Genomic DNA, 19634 nt, shown 5'->3' with positions numbered 1-19634 from the left:
GCTGGTCCACATCGTCCAGCTGGACCTGAGGGACACTGGTCTACAGGAGCTGGACGTGACTCCTCTCTGCAGGCTGGAGCTGCTCCGCTGTGACAGAAACACTCTGTCCCTCCTCAGAGTCAGCGGTCACGCCCTCAAGAGCCTGCACGCAGCACACAACGGTTACTAACGCTCATTACATATTAGCACGGACGTTAAACAGATCATGTTTGACAGCGTGTGTCCGTTCACAATCGGATAATAAAGATTTAGGAATGTTGTGTTTGTGTTTGCAGAGCTAAAACAGCTGGAGGTGCAGCCGACGCCAGAGAATCTGACCGTTCTCGATTTGTCCTGGTATGAAGACACTTTACTGTCCTATTTACAGCGTACATTTTTCTTTCTTTTCTTAGCTGGATGCTGACTCTCTTTCTTTTCTTTTAAAGGAACAAGCTGGCCTGTGTTCCTGACTGGGTGTGTGAGAGCAGCAAACTGGAGGTTTTGGACATCAACCACAATTCTGTTACTGAGCTGCCTTCACAGTAAGTCCTCCACCTATAAATAGGGTGCATAGAGGTTCCTGAAATGTCAATACTCCTTTTTTTTTTTAAACTGATGTGGGAAGCTGTTTGTCTGTTTCTGTCTGTTTACTTAATGGCATTTTTTTTCTTTGATTTAATTGAATAAGTCTCTATTGTCTCTTATTGATCTGATTTTAGTCAAAGTGTCTTTATTGTCATTATATTGTGAACAATACAACAAAATTAGAAGTGCTGCTCTGTTAGGTTCTACCACAATAGCGGATTCACATCACACTCAATCACAGATCAAACCTAAATAAATAAATACAATTACTGATGTGAACAGATTATTTATCATTTTCCAAACCATGGTTACAACTTGCCTTCAGAATAAATACAAAAAAAAGGACAATTAGGCAGCAATATATTTAAAGGGCCAGTGCTATACTCAAATAAAGTGCAATCGAGTGCCTGATAAAATCATAATAAATAAAAATAGAAATAATTTAAGAGGTAGCTGATATGAAGATGTGCAACAGTGCAATATTATGTATTTAAGAGTCTTATGGCTTGTGGGGAAAAGCTGTTTCACTGAAAATGTCATTACCTAAGATTTGGTGCCAACACCAAATAATACATTTTTATACCCTAGTTATAAGAATTAAACATGTTCAGTCACAGCTAGTAATATTTTTATACTGACTGTGTGAAGGTATACATGTTGTGGTATTGGGCAGAACTGTGTTGGCGGTTGGCAGTAAATAAGTTGTTGGCTAACCACAAAAAGTTGTTTTCTTTTCAAGTAAAGGCCGACCAACACCAAGAACTATAACTATAAATATGTAGTTTTAGAATATATATACCATATCGTTCACTTCCCGAGAGATTTGATGAACGATAGAAACACTGACACCCAATCAAAATCCTTCCTGTAATCCAAGGGTGTCAAACATGCGGTACGCGGGCCAGATACGGCCCGCCGAGGGGTGCAATCTGGCCCACTTGCCATCCAGTGCTCTTTTCCTTCCTTCCATCTGTCCTTCCTACCTTCCTTTCTTCCCTCTGTCCGTCCTTCCTTCCATCTGCCCTTCCTTTCTTCCTTTGTCCCTTCCTTCCTTCTGTCTGTCCGTCCTTCACTATCTCTCATTTCCTACCTTTCTTCCCTCCTTCCTTTTGCCTGACTTTCCTTCCTTCCCTTCTTATTTCCTTATTTCCTTCCTTCCTTCTTTCCTTCCATCTCTTTAATGATCCGGCCCACATGAGATCAAATTGGTCTGTATGTGGCCCTTGAATGAAAATGAGTTTGACACCTCTGCTGTAATCCATACAGCACAACAAAATCTGCATCCTGGAAACTTAGTAATGACTTTATTAATTTATATTTATTTATATTTACCTCCAGTTTTCTTTTTCTTTCTCTGCAAAACATACAGCAGCAACAGTTGATCAGTATCTACTTTCATTAGCAGGAGACACAGCTGGAATGATCGTTATTGTTATAGTTATCTTTCTAAGTGTGCACGGCCCTTAACACTAATCATTTGCTGCCTAAACAAAACCCCACTGTGAAAAAAGTTGGAAAGTTATCAGATGTCCAGTTGTTCTCTAAATATCTCATCATAGAAGTTAAAAAAAATAAAAGTCTAAGAGTTGGACCCAGCATTCACTGCCAACTCTTAAATACTGATTTCTTGAAGCAGGGGGTGAAATTCATGTTTTTATTCTTTGTTAACATTTTTTTATGGCAGTTTTAGAGGGGGTAGGAGGTAGGGGATCAAATCTCATGAATACACCCCCTACTCATGAGCAGGTGACATTCATCAGGCTGAAAAGAGCGTTCACATCAACTCTGAGTCTGAGCCGGCTGTATTGTTTGCGTACTGTAGGCTGCTGTCCAGTGGGAGCCTGAGAAAGCTGCTGGCAGGCTGGAACGATGTGTGTCAGCTGGCTGAGAGGCTGGAGGGATCGCAGCTCGAGGTCCTGGATCTCCAACACAACCATCTGACCGAGCTCCCACACAACCTGTTCATCAAAGCACAGAGGTGAACACCACAAATAGCCTTTTGTTCCCTTTTCATAATGTCTCTTCTCTTTTTTTTCTTGTCTTATTTTGCATCATTGATTCCTTATGTAACTTTTTTATCCCTCCTATTGTCCTTGAGTCAAAGAAGGGAGGAAAGGAGGGAGGGAGGAAGGGAGGAAAGGAAAGGAAGGAAGGAAGGAAAGGAGGGAGGAAGGGAGGAAGGAAAGGAGGAAGGAGGGAAGGAAGGAAGGAGGGAGGAAAGGAAAGGAAAGGAGGAAGGAAGAAAGGTAGGAAAGAAGGACAGAGGAAAGAAAGAGAGAAGGAGGGAGGGAGGGAGGAAAGGAGGGAGGAAGGAAGGGAGGGAGGGAGGAAGGGAGGGAGGGAGGAAAGAAGGGAGGAAGGAGGGAAGGAAAGGGGGATGGAGGAAGTACAAATGGAAGGAAGGAAAGGAGGAAAGAAGAATAAGACGGGGTCAATTTGACCCGGGAGGACGACACGAGGGGTAAGCACTAAATTTTTGTACTTTCTCTGCTTTTCATCACAGTTTGCGATTCCTAAACGTGTCGGCCAATAAGCTGGAGAACCTCCCCGCGGCCAGCCTATCGGAGGACAGTTTCAGCAGCCTGGAGGAGCTCTACGTGACCAATAACAGCCTGACAGACAAGTGTGTCCCTCTTCTGACGGGTCACGGCCACCTCAGGGTGCTTCACCTCGCCTACAACCAGCTGCAGACCTTCACCGCCAGGTAAGATAAAGTCTGGTACCTGAACAGAGCCAAAGAAGAGAGGTCAGTGTGTGTGACAGCTACACTGCTTACTTATATAGGATTGTGCTGCATTCAAGGACACATTTTAAATAGGAAACAGGAAATTCACATGTACCAGGGTTATTATAGTTAGCTAACTAAAACTCAACTGAATTGCAGGTTTTGTTGTTGTTTCGTTTCCTCCTTTTTTACTGTTTCCTGTTCAGTTTGACTCCTTGAGATAATGGGTTAGTTCCAGTAGGTGGCAGCAGAGCGGATGCTGGCTGCCACATAATGTACGAGAAGAAGATTAACGAGAAGAAGATGCTTAACGTGCAATTTACGATTTTCTAGAAAGAAAGAAGAAGTTGTTCCAGGTAGAAAACGTCACAGCCCAATATAGGAATATTTTGACTACGACCCCAAAAATAGAAGTAAAGATAAAGATAAAAGTAAAAGTGCGATGATGAAGAGTGATGGGAATAATTGTTGGATACGACTAAAAGGGAAAAAACCCACTAATGTGAAAGTCCACATTCAAAGCTCTCACAGAGACGCAAATCATGGCGCACTTTTCTTCATCATCCAGTCTCGGATCACCGCCTCTCCTCGAGCAAAGTCACGAGAGAGATGAGTTTGATAAATGTGGCTCTCAAAATAAAAGTATGCTCCGAAATAACCGTACCTCCACCTCCTCCTCGTCCTCCTCCATCTCTTCTTCCTCCTGCAGTAAACTGGCACAACTGGAGCAGCTAGAGGAGCTGGACCTGAGCGGCAACAGACTGAGAGCCGTGCCCACCACCATCCTGAACTGTCAGCGCATGCACACGCTCTCTGCCCACTCCAACTGCATCAACGCCTTCCCCGAGGTCCTGCAGCTGCCCGAAATCAAGGTTAGCCTCGTACACGCTGATGTTTCAAGGCTTTTATTTAGCCGCTGTGTCCTTCCTGAGCTTACAAATATAAATACTTCACTTGCTTTGATCATAGAAGAGCTGTGGAAAGAGACTGCATTACCGGGGGGGGTAACGGAATGAAAAGCAGTGGCCCTGAACTCAACCCTTGAGGAATCCCGCAAGTTATTTTAGAAGTGTTTTGAGGAAATGCTTATATATGGAAATAAAGAACCGAAAAAATAAAAGAGAGGTTTCAGATAGTCCAACGTGTTCCCCTAGGTTTTTTAAAATTATTTTATAAAGACCTAACTGTATCAGATAGCACAAAAACCAAAAGTTTATTAGCATTTAGGTTTAGGACTACTTATTTAGGGATTTGTGTTTTATAATAAACCAGAAAACCAGGATAAAAAACTTTTCTTTTGTTACCGTTACCGCCCTCTTCCGCTTATCCGGTCGGATTGTCAGGGCAGCAGCCTGAGCAGGGAAGCCCAGACTTCCCTCTCCCCAGCCACTTCGTCCAGCTCTTCCTGGGGGATCCCGAGGCGTTCCCAGGCCAGCCGAGAGACATAGTCTCTCCAGTGTCCTGGGTCTTCCCCGGGGTCGCCTACCGGTGGGATGTGTCCTGAACACCTCACCAGGGAGGCGTCTGGGAGGCATCCTAATTAGATGCCTGAGCCACCTCATCTGGCTCCTCTCAATGCGGAGGGGATTGCTCTGGTAGTTCATGGGTGTATGCGACTCTTGGTTTAAGTAGGCTTAACTAGCATTAACTAGACAAAGCACCCAGAGAGTGATTAATAAATGTTATGACCTTCTCAGACACCGGATTAAAAAAAGAAGTAGAGAGGAACTGGGAGCGAAGAGGAGAAGACTTTTTTGAGCACGTCCCTTGAGGAAAATAAAATTAAAAGTAGAAATTGGCATCATTGTAGCACGATGACAACAAAAAAAAAAAACCCAGAGCTCCCTCCCTCCGTCTGACCCTCTTTTATCTCTCTGTCTGTCTCTACCTCTGTGTTCGTTTTATTGGGTTGGGCCACATCAGGAAATCCTTTGTAATCTCCTGGTAACTCCTTAAACTCTGCCTTTCTCTGGGTCTAAATGACGGTTTCATACATATGCGTGTGTGTCTGTCTCTGTGTGTGTGTAGAGTGGAGTCAGTGGGGGGGGTAAGAAACAAGATTTTTCTAATTATACTTTATGAATAAAACATTTGAACAAGTAAACACATTACAAGTCAGTCGCTACAATGTGAAATTTAGGAGAAATTAAACTCACATGAATAATTCACCGAGTAGAAACAGGAAAAGCGAGTGGATCAGAATCGAAGGCGTAATTAAAAGATTGGCAATGCAACTAAGGTGTGAATTAATGTTTCCGCCCTAGAGTTGGAGGACAAACAGCCGGCTGTTACTGAGGAAAGCCTCCAGAAAGAAGAGAAAGCACCAACACTTCTGCTTACTTAGAAAAAAGGGCAAAGTAGTTTTTCTCTGAGTCTGATGCAACATTTATGAGATGTGAGTCTGTGTCTCTGCTGAAACTGCAACATCTGGACTGACATTATGAAAGGAAGTAAAGGAGTAAGGAGGGAGGGAGGAAGGAAGGAAGGCAGGATGGAAGGAGGAGGGAGCAAAGAAAGAAGGGTGGAGGGGAAGAAGGAAGGAAAAATTAAAGAAAGAGGGAAGAAGGAAGGAAAGAAGGAACAGTCAAAAGAGAGATGGGGTTAACCCTCCTGTTGTCCTCAGGTCAAGGAAGGAAGGGAGGGAGGGAGGGAGGGAGGGAGGGAGGAAGGAAGTAAGTAAGGAGAGAAGGAAGGAGGGAAGGAAAGGAGTAAGGAGGGAGGGAAGGAAGGGAGGGAGGAAAGGAGGAAGGAAGGTAGGGAGTAAGGAAAGAAGGAAGGGAGGAAGGAAGGAGGGAGGGAAGGGAGGGAGGGAGGAAGGGAAGAAAGGAGGGAAAGGAGTAAAGAGGGAGGGAGGAAGGAAGGAAAAGAGTAAGGAGGGAGGAAAGGAGGAAGGAAGGAAAGGTGGGTGGAAGGAAGCAAGGAAAGATGGAAGGAAGTGAGGAAGGAAAGGAAGGAAAATGCATCAGAGTTTTTACAAATGTATTGAAATTTCAGTCAAAAACATCTTGTAATCAAATGTCTCTGTGTTTCTCCCTCAGTGTGTCGACCTGAGCTGCAACGAGCTGACCGACATCAATCTGCCGGAGTCGCTCCCTCAGAAGCTTCAGGAGCTGGACCTGACAGGAAATCCCCGTCTCAACCTCGACCACAAGAGCCTGGAGCTTCTCAAGTACTGAAATATTACTGTTGTAGTAATCCCAAAAAAATTATTATTATTATTAAATTTGACCGGCTGACTCATGAAATCTACTCTGTGTCTTGTCTCCTCTCCTCTCTGCAGTAATATCCGATGTTTCAGGGTAGATCCATCGCCGTCTGCTCCGTGTGTGAGCGAGAGTCACGGGGCCCCCGCAGTCTGGAGTCACGGCTACACCGAGGCCTCCGGAGTCAAAAACAAGTTAGTCTCCCCCCCCCCCCCCCAATTAGTCCTCAGAGATTATGGAGTTTTTAAGATCAGAAATACACTATAGCGACTACTTTTCTGAAAGGCCGCTGAGAGACTTAGTAGGCTCTTATCTGTGACACGTCCACAAAATCATAATGAAGTCCAGATTATGTTTTTTTTTTTTAGGGCTGTCAGTGTTAACGCGTTAATCGCGATTAGATTAATGCAATCCATAACGCGTTAATTTTTTTTATTTGCATTTTAATGTTGCAAGGCTTTTTGTCCCTTCCACTCACCCGTAGACGGCTCCTCTAGCTGTAGCGCTATGCTTTGAAGTGGCCTCCTGCAGTAAACCTACCGCGCTGATGGAAAGTAAGAGAGCTACTGGACTTTTGAACGGCTTGTTTAACTTTAAAACACTTCCAGACGGTTCAGTTGACAAGTCAAAAGTAAAATGCAACCTGTGTCAAACGGAGTTTAACTACCACCGGAGTACGTGGAGTTTGAGTTAGCACCTCCACGCTAAACACCCAGGTACAGCCAAGCGAGCCTCAGCTCCACCAAAGGACCATTTTGGAGTGTGGGAGTCGCAGCAGAGCCGTGATTGATTCCCAGTTAAGACATTCATGCTTTACATTATGGGCTTTCCTTATTTATTTCCTTATTTCCTTCCTTCCTTCTTTCCCTCCACCTTTTTAATAATCCGGCCCACATGAGATCAAATTGGTCTGTATGTGGCCCTTGAATGAAAATGAGTTTGACTCCTCTGATCTATATATATTTAAAAAATGCAGTAGTAGAGTAGAGGATGATACTGTTACTATCATGACCTCAGTAATCTGTTTTTACGATCTGGAGTTCATCAGTAGTCTTAAAGGGAGTAAAAACACTCCTTGATAAAGTGTTAGGAGTCAAACAGCCGCAGCGGATTAGAGGGAGGGGAGCAATATTTACACCCACGTCATGCAGGGATTGAGAAAGAACCGGAGTTTGAGCTCCTTGAACGTGGCCTTTCGAAACAGTTATAAACATGTTTTGATTTACACACACACACACACACACACACACAGTTGATCGCAGTTACACACACACACACAGTTGATCACAGTTACACACACACACAGTTGATCGCAGTTACACACACACACACAGTTGATCGCAGTTATACACACAGTTGATCGCAGTTACACACACACACAGTTGATCAGTTACACACACACACAGTTGATCGCAGTTATACACACACACACAGAGCTGATCACAGTTACACACACACACAGTCGATCGCAGTTATACACACACACACACACACACAGAGTTGATCACAGTTACACACACACACACAGAGCTGATCACAGAGACACACACAAACACACAATTGATCGCAGTTACACACACACACACACACAGTTGATCACAGAGACACACACAAACACACAATTGATCGCAGTTACACACACACACAGTTGATCACAGACACACACACACACACACACACACACACGTAGAGCTGATCACAGACACACACACACACAGTTGATTGCAGTTACACACACACACACAGAGCTAATCACAGACACACACACACACAGTTGATCACAGACACACACACACACACACACACACATTTGATTCCTGATGTGTTCATAGAACCGGTCCTGAGTGAGAACATCTGGAGCTCTTACAGATGTGCAGTCACTGAACTATCCAGACTATGTAAATGATGGATCTTGTTGTGTGTTGGTCTCAGGCTGTGTGTGGCGGCTCTGGCTCTGGACAGCTTCTGTGGAATTCGGGAGGCGCTGTACGGCGTGTTCGACGGAGACAGGAACGTAGAGGTGCCTTACCTGCTGCAGTGCACCATGGGAGACGTGCTAGCGGAGGAGCTGCACAGGGGCCAAAGGGAGGAAGACTACATGACCAACACCTTCCTCACTATGCAGAGGTACACACACACACAGCTGATCACAGTTACACACACACACACACACACACAGCTGATCACAGTTATACACACACACACAGCTGATCACAGTTACACACACACACACAGAGCTGATCACAGTTACACACACACACACAGCTGATCACAGTTACACACACACACACATACAGCTGATCACAGTTATACACACACACACAGCTGATCACAGTTACACACACACACACACACACACACACACACACACACACACAGAGCTGATCACAGTTACACACACGCAAACACATAGAGCTGATCACAGACGCACACATACAGACACACACACACACACACAGCTAATCACAGTCACACAAACACACACTCCTCTGAACACATCTGTGTGTGTCTCTTACAGGAAGTTGGGTACAGCAGGTCAGAGGATGGGCGGCTCGGCGGCGTTGTGTCACATCAGACACGACCCAGTGGCTCCCGGCGAGCACGGCGGCTGTTTCACCCTGAAGGCGGCCAACGTGGGCCGCTGCCAGGCCGTGCTGTGCCGAGACGGGAAAGCTATGCAACTCTCCACCGTCCACACCGTCAAAGAGGAGCCGGAGTACCAGAGGGTCCGACAGCACAACGCCATCATCACCGAGGTAACGACGAACCCCAGTCTGTCATGTGACAATCGATAGTACTTACAGTAATTTATGAAGCCAAAAATACAAAACATTTGCTAGTTCAAGCTTCTTAAATGTTTTCATTTCTTTTATATGAGTGTTAATTAATTATGTTTGGTGTTTTTTTGGTCAAGATGTCACAACTTTGTTCTTCTCTAGTTAGACAATACCAAATAATTTAAAGATGTCTCTTTTTTTTTTAAAGGCATTTTTTTGACATTTTATCCACTAAAACATTAAAAACATTTTTTGGCTTCTGAACCCTAAAATAAAGATGTCTACTTATAAGCCTTGATTACAGGTTTAAGATATTTCAATGTAAAATTTAAAAAAATACAAATTCTTCCCTCTCAGACTGTTTTATTTGAGTAATTTTTGTGGCCTGAAAAAGGTAAAATCATCCAGTAATTAACAAAAAAATGGCCACAAGTCTGAAAACATTGACCCTAAACCAAATAATAAGATTAATATAAAATCAGATTAATTAATTATAATCAATTAATTAAAAAACAACTCAATAGATGAATTGATAACAAAAATAATTACTTGCATCTCTTTTTTAATAAAGACACACCTTTCTTCTTCTTCTCTGCAGGATAACAAAGTCAGCGGTGTAACTGACTCCACCAGAATTATGGGATACTCCTTCCTGTGCCCCTCGGTGACCCCGCGACCCCACGTCTCCACGGTGACGCTCACCCCGCAGGACGAGTTCTTCCTCCTGGGCAGCCGGGGCTTGTGGGACATGTTGTCTCCCAGCGAGGCGGTGGAGGCGGTCAGGAACGTCCCGGACGCTCTCGCCGCCGCCAAGAAGCTGGTGACTCTGGCTCAGAGCTACGGCTGCTCCGACAGCCTCAGCGCCGTCGTCGTGCAGCTCAGCATCACCGAGGACTGCTGCTGTTTCTGCGAGCCGCCGCCCCCCCCTCCGAGCCCCGGCCCGGGCGTGCACACCGGCACCCACCCTTACTCGGGGAGCGGCGACGGCATCCCGCTGCCGCCCGCCTCCTCGGGAACCGTGAGCGAGCTGAGCAGTGAGTTCAGCACGTCAGAGATGAGTAGTGAGGTCGGCTCCACGGCGTCCTCGGAGGAGCCGCCGCCCCAAACCGAGCCGATGACATCACACCTGAACCTGCCGGGGCGGGTCGGTGTGCGGAGGGCCGCCTGTGCCGGGGGCAGCTTCCAGAGGCAGTTCTCCGGAGCACTGTCTGACAACGGGCTGGACAGCGAGGACGAGGAGCCCATCGCCGGCGTCTTCTCTAACGGCAGCCGCGTGGAGGTGGAGGCTGACGTCCACTGTCTGCACGGCCGGGACTGCACCGCACCTCAAACACACACCCACACCCCCACACACTCAAACGCAAGCATTCCTCCACCCGTCGCCTCCAATCACGAGCCTCCGCCGCCTCCTCCTCCCGTCTCCTCCCTGTCTCCCGCCGCCCCTCCGTCCTCCCCCTGCCTCGGCGGGGAGTCTCGGTCGGGGACTCTGGGTCGCAGGGCTCGAGCTAACGGCTCCGTAGCCTGCCAAGGACGGAGCCAGGACCTCATAGAGGAGGCGGGCGACGTTCCCGTGAGGAAGCAGGGCGGTTACTTCAACGCTCCCGCTCAGCCGGACCCCGACGATCAGCTCATCATCCCCCCGGAGCTGGAGGAGGAGGTGCGGCAGATCATCCAGCAGCAGCAGCAGCAGCAGGAGCAGCAGATGCAAACACACAACCAGCAAACACACACCTACCAGAAACCTGCAGACTATTTTGTCACACCTCTTTAACTCCTGCCCCCCCCCCTCCTCCTCCCCCTCCTCCTCCTCCTCTTCCTTCATCACATCAGCTGGTGTCAGTTTCTCCTCCTGTGTTTCAGAGTTCGTAGAGCTTCAGGAACGGAGATCTGTGGAATCAGGACCGTCAGTCTCTGCTTTCATTCGTACTGCTTCCTCCAAAACCGAAGAAGAGTGTTGTGAACATGGACCAGAGAGACTGTGTTTTGTTATTCACTTTATTTTGTACTGTTCACTCTATGCGCCCCAAGAAACGCAATGCAATTTTTATAACACTTTATGTTGATTAAATCATCAATTGTTTAATGTAATTGATTTGAAATGATATCATATCTTTAATTTGAAAACAAAAAAAGCATTTTGAATGCTTTTTATTAGACTTTGAGTTAATTCTGTTAAGTGGTACTTTGAGATCTTCTGTTCTTCTTCTGTCGTAGCAGCATTTCCCCCCGTCTGTCATGGTTGTCGGCCTTCGGAGTTAGTGAGCTGTTAAACTAACTCCCAGGAGTTTAATACTTTAAAAGTGACCTAGTCACTGAAGCGTACTAATATTCTCTGAGAGAAAAGATGATTATTCCAGGTTTGTGTTCTTGGGGGGAGGGGGGGGGGGTGCAGAGTTCAGAGTGGTGCTGCAGTGGTGAGTAAAAGCTGAACAGGAGGGATCCTCACAGTTACTACCAGCTCGACCGACGTTCTCAGAACAGTGTTACACTTCTTGACGATGGCAAACCGCACAACAGAGCTACTTTTGCTATATAATAAATTAAAGTTTTCAGATAACCACAACGTCTTGACTCTAATTTCTTTTGATGAGTGATGGAGGGATTGTGATTTTCTTCTTGCTTCAGTTGAATGTTTGAGCTTCACTGTGCAGAATGATGATGATAATGTCTGCTGTCTGTTTTCACATTCATACTGAAGCAGGAGCAGGATTTGTGAAATTACAACTAATTACATTTTTTACCATAAACCAACAAATTATGTTCAAAGCAATTTAAATAGTGTTTTTTAAATCTTAAATGGCCTTAAAACATGTCTGGAGAGCATCTTTAAAGGATCAGTTTGTAAAAACTACAGTAAAAACAATTTATTAAAGGAACAGTTCACCCAAATTATAAAAATGATGGCAAGGCTACAGCCATAACCAAGTACATTTACTCAATACAGTACAAATCTGAAGTGCATGTACTTTACTGACATATTTTCACTTTCTGTTACTTTATACTTACATTCCACTCTACTTCAAAGAGAAATATTGTACTTTATCCACACTACATTTATTTAGTTAAAGTATTACAGTAAAAGTACTGCAGTATTATGAGTGATGTAGTATGCAGTATTACAGTAAAAGTAGTGATATATTATTATATATGACATCATTAAATTATTAATAGTGAAGCATCACAGTGTTAGAGCAGCATGTTACTGTTGTAGCTGCTGGAGGTGGAGTTAGTTTATACTACTTTATATAGTTAGCTAGTTTACACTACTTTATATACAGTTAGCTAGTTTACATTACTTTATATACAGTTAGCTAGTTTACACTACTTTATATACGGTTAGCTAGCTTACTCTACTTTATATACAGTTAGCTAGTTTACACTACTTTATGTACAGTTAGCTAGTTTATACTACTTTATATACAGTTAGCTAGTTTACACTACCTTATGTACAGTTAGCTAGTTTACACTACTTAATACAGTTAGCTAGTTTACATTACTTTATATACAGTTAGCTAGTTTACACTACTTTATGTACAGTTAGCTAGTTTATACTACTTTATATACAGTTAGCTAGTTTACATTACTTTATATACAGTTAGCTAGTTTATATTACTTTATATACAGTTAGCTAGTTTATACTACTTTATATTACTTTATATACAGTTAGCCAGTTTATACTACTTTATATACAGTTAGCTAGTTTATACTACTTTATATACAGTTAGCTAGTTTAGTCCAGTGGTTCCCAACCTAGGGGTGGGGCCCCTCCAAAGGGTCAGCAGATAAATATGAGGGCTGGTGAGATGATTAATGGGAGAGGAAAGAAGAAAACACATAGTTCTGATACACAAATGTGTTTTCAGTTTTTGGACTTTTTCTCTAATGTTTGATTTTTGCTGAAATATTGGATCATTTGAACAGTTATTGAAATGAAACCATGTAAGAAGTTTAGAGGGAAAAATCACTGTTAACAACTCTAACCCTAACTCATAGACATCTGATATATGAGCCTGACTACACACTGCTTTTTAAGACGTCAAAAAGCAGTGTGTCATTTCATTTTTTTATCAATCTATTTCAAAAGCTTGTTATATTATCCATTGTGTCAAATCTTCATCTGAAAAGTAAAGCTGTCAAATAAATGCAGTGGCGTAGAAAGCACAATATTTCCCTCTGAAATGTAGAGTTGAAGCATCAGTATTCGAGTTACTTTGGTGATTTGGGTGAACTGTCCCTTTATAAAATCTTACAAAGCATGAAGAAGGTTAAAACTAATTAGCAGCTCCACAGTCACGCTGTCTTGTTTTTTTTCCTGTGATACAATCACCGCCCTGTGTTCTCTCTGAAAATGGTAAATTTAGAAGTTGGGTAATTACCTCACTCTGGAGAATTTCTTTTGTTGGTAATTATGATATGATTGAATGGCCCAAGAGTTACATCACTGGTGTCCTCTGGTTGTGTGTGTGTGTGTGTGTGTGTGGTCCATTGTGTGACAGCAGAGAGAGGGGGTCACACAGCTGTGATGTCATGCCTGGCAGGAAGCCTCCGAGGGGGGACAAAGAGTCACCAAAACACCAGGGCAGGAGCAGTGAGGAGGTCTGCTGCCCCCTGTAGGACGTAATATATTAAAAATAACAACAATAGAGAAGTCTGAAATAGTATCACATTGATGGAGGTTTATTTAGAGGAGTTGTACAGTTTAGCTGCAATATCAAAAACATTTCATTATAAAGTCAAACTCTGATATATAAAAACATTAATTCCAGTGTACAAGTTTTAAACAATGATAAAAAAATCCCTGTCACAGTGCACAAAGCCACACAATCACATAGTCCAATATAGAAACACTTTAAGATTAATTTTAAAAAAGACTCAAAAAGAGTGCAGGCGACAAGACTTTAAACATCTCAGACTTGCTGAGTTGCTTAAATCAGACTTTCATTACAAGAATATTCCACTTAGAGGTTCAAGACTCTAATAACTGATCGAGTAAGAAGCTGTTGTGGGGCTGCGAGTACCAGATTTTGATGCTTTCAGTTTCAGACACATGCAGCAAAAATGAGATTTACACAAGCCACAAATCAGGTTGTAGTAGAGAAATAGAGTAATATGAATTATAATATAATATGAACATTTATTCTACAGAATGCTGTAAAAAGCAACCCACAGTGTTTGGTAGTAGTTTGTGTTGTGATAAACTTAATTATTGTAGTGAGATTTCCACCCTCCCTGCACAGACCTGCTGCCTCCTGTTTTGGCTACAATGAAAATAAAAAATTAAGAACATGTTTAAAATATTTAAGTAGCTTTAAACTACTCAACTACTGTCTTAAAACAACAGTCAGGAGCCTAAATGATCTCCAACACATTGTTCCTGCTTTAGTAAAAATTCCTCTTGTTCATGCAGCTTTCAATGTAAGTGATGAAAGTTTATTTAAAGATAAAATGAAGCTTCAGCCGTCTGAGGTAATCAGTTGGTATCTTCCAATTGGGCTTCTCCTTTTGTTACCATCCCAACATCATAGAGGGAATTTTGTACAAGATGATACCCACATTATCTGACATGACGCACACTTATGAATCTTCATATTATCTTCAGATAAAGTTTTGGACAATTTTTTGCACAAACCAATGACTGTGGATCTTGTCTCAGTGTTTGTGTCACTTCTAATGTCCAGTGTGAGGAGGAGGGATGATTACAGCAAGAAGAACATGTTTCATAAAGGCAGCTTATTATTTTAAGGCAGACTTTAGAAACTGTAAACTTTTTAGTCTCAGATCTGTTAAAAGGTAAATCATGGTGACAGTCTTGTAGTCCGCACTGTCTCTCAGTCCATCCACCTCAGTCCTGCTCACACAGACGTGGTATCGGCCCTCAGAGGGGCTCTCTGTGGTTGGGATCGGGGCTGGTGTCTCTCCGCCTCTCTCTGTTTCCGCTCCTGCAGGTAGCGCTTCACCCTGCGGATGGTGTTGATGGTGAGGACCGTCCCCACGGCGTACAGGATGGCAGTGATGAGGCCGAACAGAGCCACGGCTGCGTCCGCCCCGCTGACGTCGCAGTTCATCCAGGTGTATCCGTTACGTGCGTACAGACGCTCGCGCCGCTTACACACATCTGTGGCGTTCACCCTGATGACGAAGTGCAGGTAGAGGCCGACGGCAACCACGTACCCCACCGCGCCCACCGCCTGGAACACCAGGGCTCCCACCAGAAGTTTCCGGGACATCCGGTGAGGGGGTTTGTTCCCAGCGACCACGAACAGCAGTGAGATGACCCCAAAGGCCAGGCTAAAGGGAAGACCACCGTACAGGCCCGGTGCTCTCATCTGGCTGTACTGCATGTCCAGGTCTCGTACCTGCTGCAGCTCGGTGCCCTGCAGGTTAAAGTTGGAGTTGATGTTGAAGCCGCCCACCCCGGCCATGGACGACATGCCCGACGTCACCATCTGAGCTGCGACCAAGCAGATGAGGACCAAGCAGTTGGTCAGGACGGAGCAGATCAGAACGATGCCTAACGAGCATATGACACAGAGCAAGAAGAAAACGTCAATTAATCTGAAAAATCAACTAATTATCAATATAAAAATGTATAAAAGAACGAATAATAAGATATATTAATGGTCTGCGCTGTTTAGAGATGCAGCACAGACTTGAGAGGTGCAGTGAGACTTTACTTCAGCTGAGAGGATCAATCGATCAACTGATTGACAGAAAATTGATCAGAAGCCAATTTAAATACATCTGAATAGAGAGACTGTGACTGTAGCAGCAGGATCAGGACTGTACAGAGTTCTGGTGCCTCCTGCTGGTGGTTAATATCTTAACACTACAATATAAAAGAAAATGTATTCAAACCTGAACACGACAAGTGTCAAACAATTATATAAATCCCTAAAATCTTAAAGACTGTGTGCCGACAAAAGTTTAAAAAACCTCCTTCTCACATTGAAGACCTGTTCCTGCTCTAGACTTGGAAGACTAAAGATGTGACAAGTCTTGTGATTTGTATTCCTATATAAAGCTTTATTACAGTTACTGCCACCTTATATTTCATCTCTTTTAACCCTGAAGTCACATGATATTGGTACTCGATCACAGAATAGTTTGCTGCTCTATACTCCATTAGTCAGATGTGAAATAAGAAAAATGTCCCTCTTATAATAAACAATCTGAAAAAAATTAGACACTTTACCCCCACTGCAGCTGTTCAAAGGCCTCATTTCAGACCTTGTTTTCATGTTTTCAACTTTTAAAGGCTAATACTACTACTACTAAAAAAAAATAATAATATTAATAATTATAATTATAATAATTTGACTTGGACCTGCCCTAAAAGGACGTGAGACTTGGACTTGTATCAGCTAACTTGGACATGTTCCACAAGATTTCATAACAGCTCTGGAATTTTTTAGTATCGAGTTAAAGATGAATCATTAACCTCTTAGAAATGTCTTACACATATTCTAAGAACCAAAACTGATATCTTAAAATCACTTGTTTTGTGCAGCCAACACTCCAAAACCCAACATTTTACTCAATATACAAGGATATAAAACACAGAAACTTAAAACCAAAGAAAGTAGTTTGTTATTTTTTTGCTTGATAAATGTTGAACTGATTATCAGTATTAACTACTCTCTTCAGCTCTGTATAAAATTACATGTTATTAACATTTCTAGAGCAATCTAATCATGTGAGATGTCATTCATTTACTAAATACAGGTATCAGGTGATCAGCTTTCCTGTCTAAAAAGAGAGGTCTGTAAACACAAGAAAACCAGTCTGTCCAGTATTTCATAGAAGCAGGAGGAAGCTCTGAGCTGCACTTTAGAGTGAAACTAAAGTCTGCCCTGTGTGATGCAGCAGATTCAGCCTCCTCTAAAAGAGCTTTCAGTTCTTTTTGACACAGATACCTCCACTCTGATCCTGCCTTACCTCTCCTGGAGCATATGTTTGTGCATTTGGAGTCATGGTGCTCCACTCGTGGGACCTCCCGCTCATGTTGGGGAGGGTAGTCGGACTCTCTGGGGTAGTACGGAGGTCGAGAGGAAGACCTGGAAGACAGAAACACAAGAAGATGTGACTGAAATCGCATTTATTCCTGGATATTAGGCACTGATTTAGATTTACTTTTAAACAGGAACACACAAAACCAAATAGGTACAAGCAATATTTTGGTTTAATTGAACATAGCCAATGATATCTCTGACATAAACTATTAGTTCATTATAAAATTGTAATTGTTACCTGTCATATTTATCTAAGAATTAGCACAAGAGCTGTGAATGTTTGCTTATAAACATAACTTTTTAATGATTAATCAGTTATCAAAATTGTTACTGATAAATTTTATGCCAGTTGTTTCAGGTCTACTTGATACAGGTTTATTTGATAATAAGACCGCTGGCAGTGTAAATATTTAACAGCTGGCATCATCTGGCACACTCATGTAGAGGAGAAATGATTAGTTGATTAAAAGGTCGACATTTCGATAATAAATCGGCAACTAAGTTTTCAAAACTGCCAAACATCTACTGGTTTAAACCTCTATAATGTGCTGCTTTTCTTGGTCGTACATTACTGTAAATGTACTATTTGGGGATTTTGGTGGCTGATTCATCAATTCTAAAACAATAACTATGAGTTGTAACCCTACACCCATGCACATGTTATGGCTTTGCCTTGAGGTCTTCAATGTTAAAATGTGCACATTCATTATTGTCTAGCTGTATGTTTATTTGGGAACTACCTCAAAGAGTGTAAAACAAAAGCAGATCAGACAATTACAATGAACCAGAAAATAAGAGAACAATGACAGGTTGAATAACTGAGAAAGCAGCTCTAACAGTGGACAGAGTAATATGCTGATACATAAAGAAATACATTTAGTAGGGAAAAAGCTACAGAAAGGGACATAACGACTACATGGTTTCATTCAGGAAGAGAAATATGGTTATACTTAATACCAGTATTGTTTAGAGCTGCAATGATAAGTCAATTAATCAACTATTAGGTATTTTTTGTTTTTATTTTAATCACATTCACCACCACACCTGTCTGGTGTTGTTCGTCTGTCATCGTCTCGGTGCTGCCGGTGGTCTCCATTTCTCTCCCGGTGTCCCCGGTTTGAACGGGGAGCGTGGCTCATAACTTCACCTGCAGACCGAAAGCAATACGTTTGAGACAAAAATGACCTTTGAACAGCATTAAAAAAACTGTTCAGCTTTACATAACAAGAAATAATACATAATAACACTGACCTAACAATGCATTTTAAGGGTATTTTCTTCCTCCTTTTTTAACGTTAACGACATAAAAACAGGTTTCCCTGGAGATGGTGTCGAGCTGCTGTCAACATTGTCTTACGTTTCAGTTGACGTTAACGTACGCTAATAACTAACGTACCACCAATAAAGACTAATGAAGAATTTTTTTTTTAAACAAACCCAACAGTAACGTTGCTTCAAATTTAACCTTAATAAACGTAAAGTTAAGCAACCCTAGTGCTTGTCTGTAGCTTTAAAAGCGGTGAAAGGAAGAAAAACAACAACCGTCATTAATTTAACTGCTTTAGTTGTTTATTTTTAAATATTATGAAGCGCGCTGTCGCAGACTCAGCTCGACCGTTAATTAACCGTCAAATGTAAACTTACTTTTAAGTCGATATCGATGAAAAGCGCAGTAATATCCAACTATAACGCCATTTTTTTGGTGTTAAATCCCGTCTCCTGTGTGTTTAGAGAGTCCAGGTAGACACAGCTCCACCCTACCTGGAAGAGGAGGAGCAGGAAGAAGAGGAAGAGGCGGAAGAGACACTGGCAAGTTGTTTTATTTTTTTATTTAATTAAAACAAGCTAGGGTGGATTAGGGTAATATGGGACATTGGCTAATGTGGGACCACTAATCTCGAGTACATGTATCTCTTTTTCTATTAAATTATTTTAAAGCTAACTAGTATATGCAAACTGTGTAAATTATATTGTTTAAAATGACACGTGAACATACAGACTGCAAGTTATTTTAAACTTAAAAACTATGGCTACGCACAGTTGAGAAAGTTTTGGCAGATAAGGCTGCTTTCTATAAATCAAAGTATTTCTAAGCCTTAAAACTAGTGTCCCACATTACTAAATCTACAGTAGGGAATATTAATATAAATGCTATGTTCCTTTTGAGTACAATATCCAAAAAGTGTCTTATGATTTAACAAGCAAACATCTCAGGGATTTCATGATATTACATGTTGATATAATGTATAAGATTCATATGTAAATATGGTAAACAAGTTAGAATTGCAAAAAATGTTCCACATACTGCAATCTACCCCAAACACATCTATTTCTGTCACATGAAGTATTTTTCAAA

General features: G+C 42.5%; 2 protein-coding genes across 2 annotated transcripts in view; one reads left to right on the top strand and one right to left on the bottom strand.

Moving 5' to 3' along the window:
• Nucleotides 1-11823, top strand: part of LOC128361500 (PH domain leucine-rich repeat-containing protein phosphatase 1-like) — a 35701-nt gene extending 23878 nt beyond the window's left edge. The window contains exons 7-17 of the mRNA XM_053321988.1: nucleotides 1-161; nucleotides 276-336; nucleotides 426-521; nucleotides 2387-2542; nucleotides 3068-3268; nucleotides 3999-4161; nucleotides 6328-6458; nucleotides 6570-6686; nucleotides 8425-8619; nucleotides 9011-9248; nucleotides 9868-11823. The exon at nucleotides 1-161 is cut by the window's left edge and continues 42 nt beyond it. Coding sequence (XP_053177963.1) covers nucleotides 1-161; nucleotides 276-336; nucleotides 426-521; nucleotides 2387-2542; nucleotides 3068-3268; nucleotides 3999-4161; nucleotides 6328-6458; nucleotides 6570-6686; nucleotides 8425-8619; nucleotides 9011-9248; nucleotides 9868-11040 — 2692 coding nt within the window. The 3' untranslated portion in view covers nucleotides 11041-11823. The remainder of the gene's footprint in view (nucleotides 162-275; nucleotides 337-425; nucleotides 522-2386; nucleotides 2543-3067; nucleotides 3269-3998; nucleotides 4162-6327; nucleotides 6459-6569; nucleotides 6687-8424; nucleotides 8620-9010; nucleotides 9249-9867) is intronic.
• Nucleotides 11824-13940: 2117 nt separating this feature from the next.
• On the bottom strand, nucleotides 13941-19029 carry LOC128361758 (MARVEL domain-containing protein 3-like). The gene is made up of 4 exons (XM_053322311.1): nucleotides 18923-19029; nucleotides 18323-18425; nucleotides 17205-17323; nucleotides 13941-15780 (listed from the first exon to the last, which is right to left on the bottom strand). The coding sequence occupies exons 2-4, from the start codon at nucleotides 18415-18417 to the stop codon at nucleotides 15122-15124; spliced, it is 873 nt and encodes a 290-aa protein (XP_053178286.1). The 5' UTR covers nucleotides 18418-18425; nucleotides 18923-19029; the 3' UTR covers nucleotides 13941-15121.
• Nucleotides 19030-19634: the final 605 nt, after the last annotated feature.

This window comes from Scomber japonicus, chromosome 7, assembly GCF_027409825.1.
Source record: "Scomber japonicus isolate fScoJap1 chromosome 7, fScoJap1.pri, whole genome shotgun sequence".
NCBI classification, from domain to species: Eukaryota; Metazoa; Chordata; class Actinopteri; order Scombriformes; family Scombridae; genus Scomber; species Scomber japonicus.
This window is presented reverse-complemented; position numbering and strand designations above follow the sequence as displayed.

Excerpts from the sequence above, each read along its gene's own strand:
- LOC128361758 (XM_053322311.1), bottom strand. The coding sequence starts at position 18,417 with ATGAGCCACGCTCCCCGTTCAAACCGGGGACACCGGGAGAGAAATGGA. Across the intron at positions 17,324-18,322 it reads AGACGAACAACACCAGACAG|GTCTTCCTCTCGACCTCCGT; the intron begins GTGTGGTGGTGA and ends TCTGTCTTCCAG. Across the intron at positions 15,781-17,204 it reads AAACATATGCTCCAGGAGAG|GCATCGTTCTGATCTGCTCC; the intron begins GTAAGGCAGGAT and ends TATGCTCGTTAG.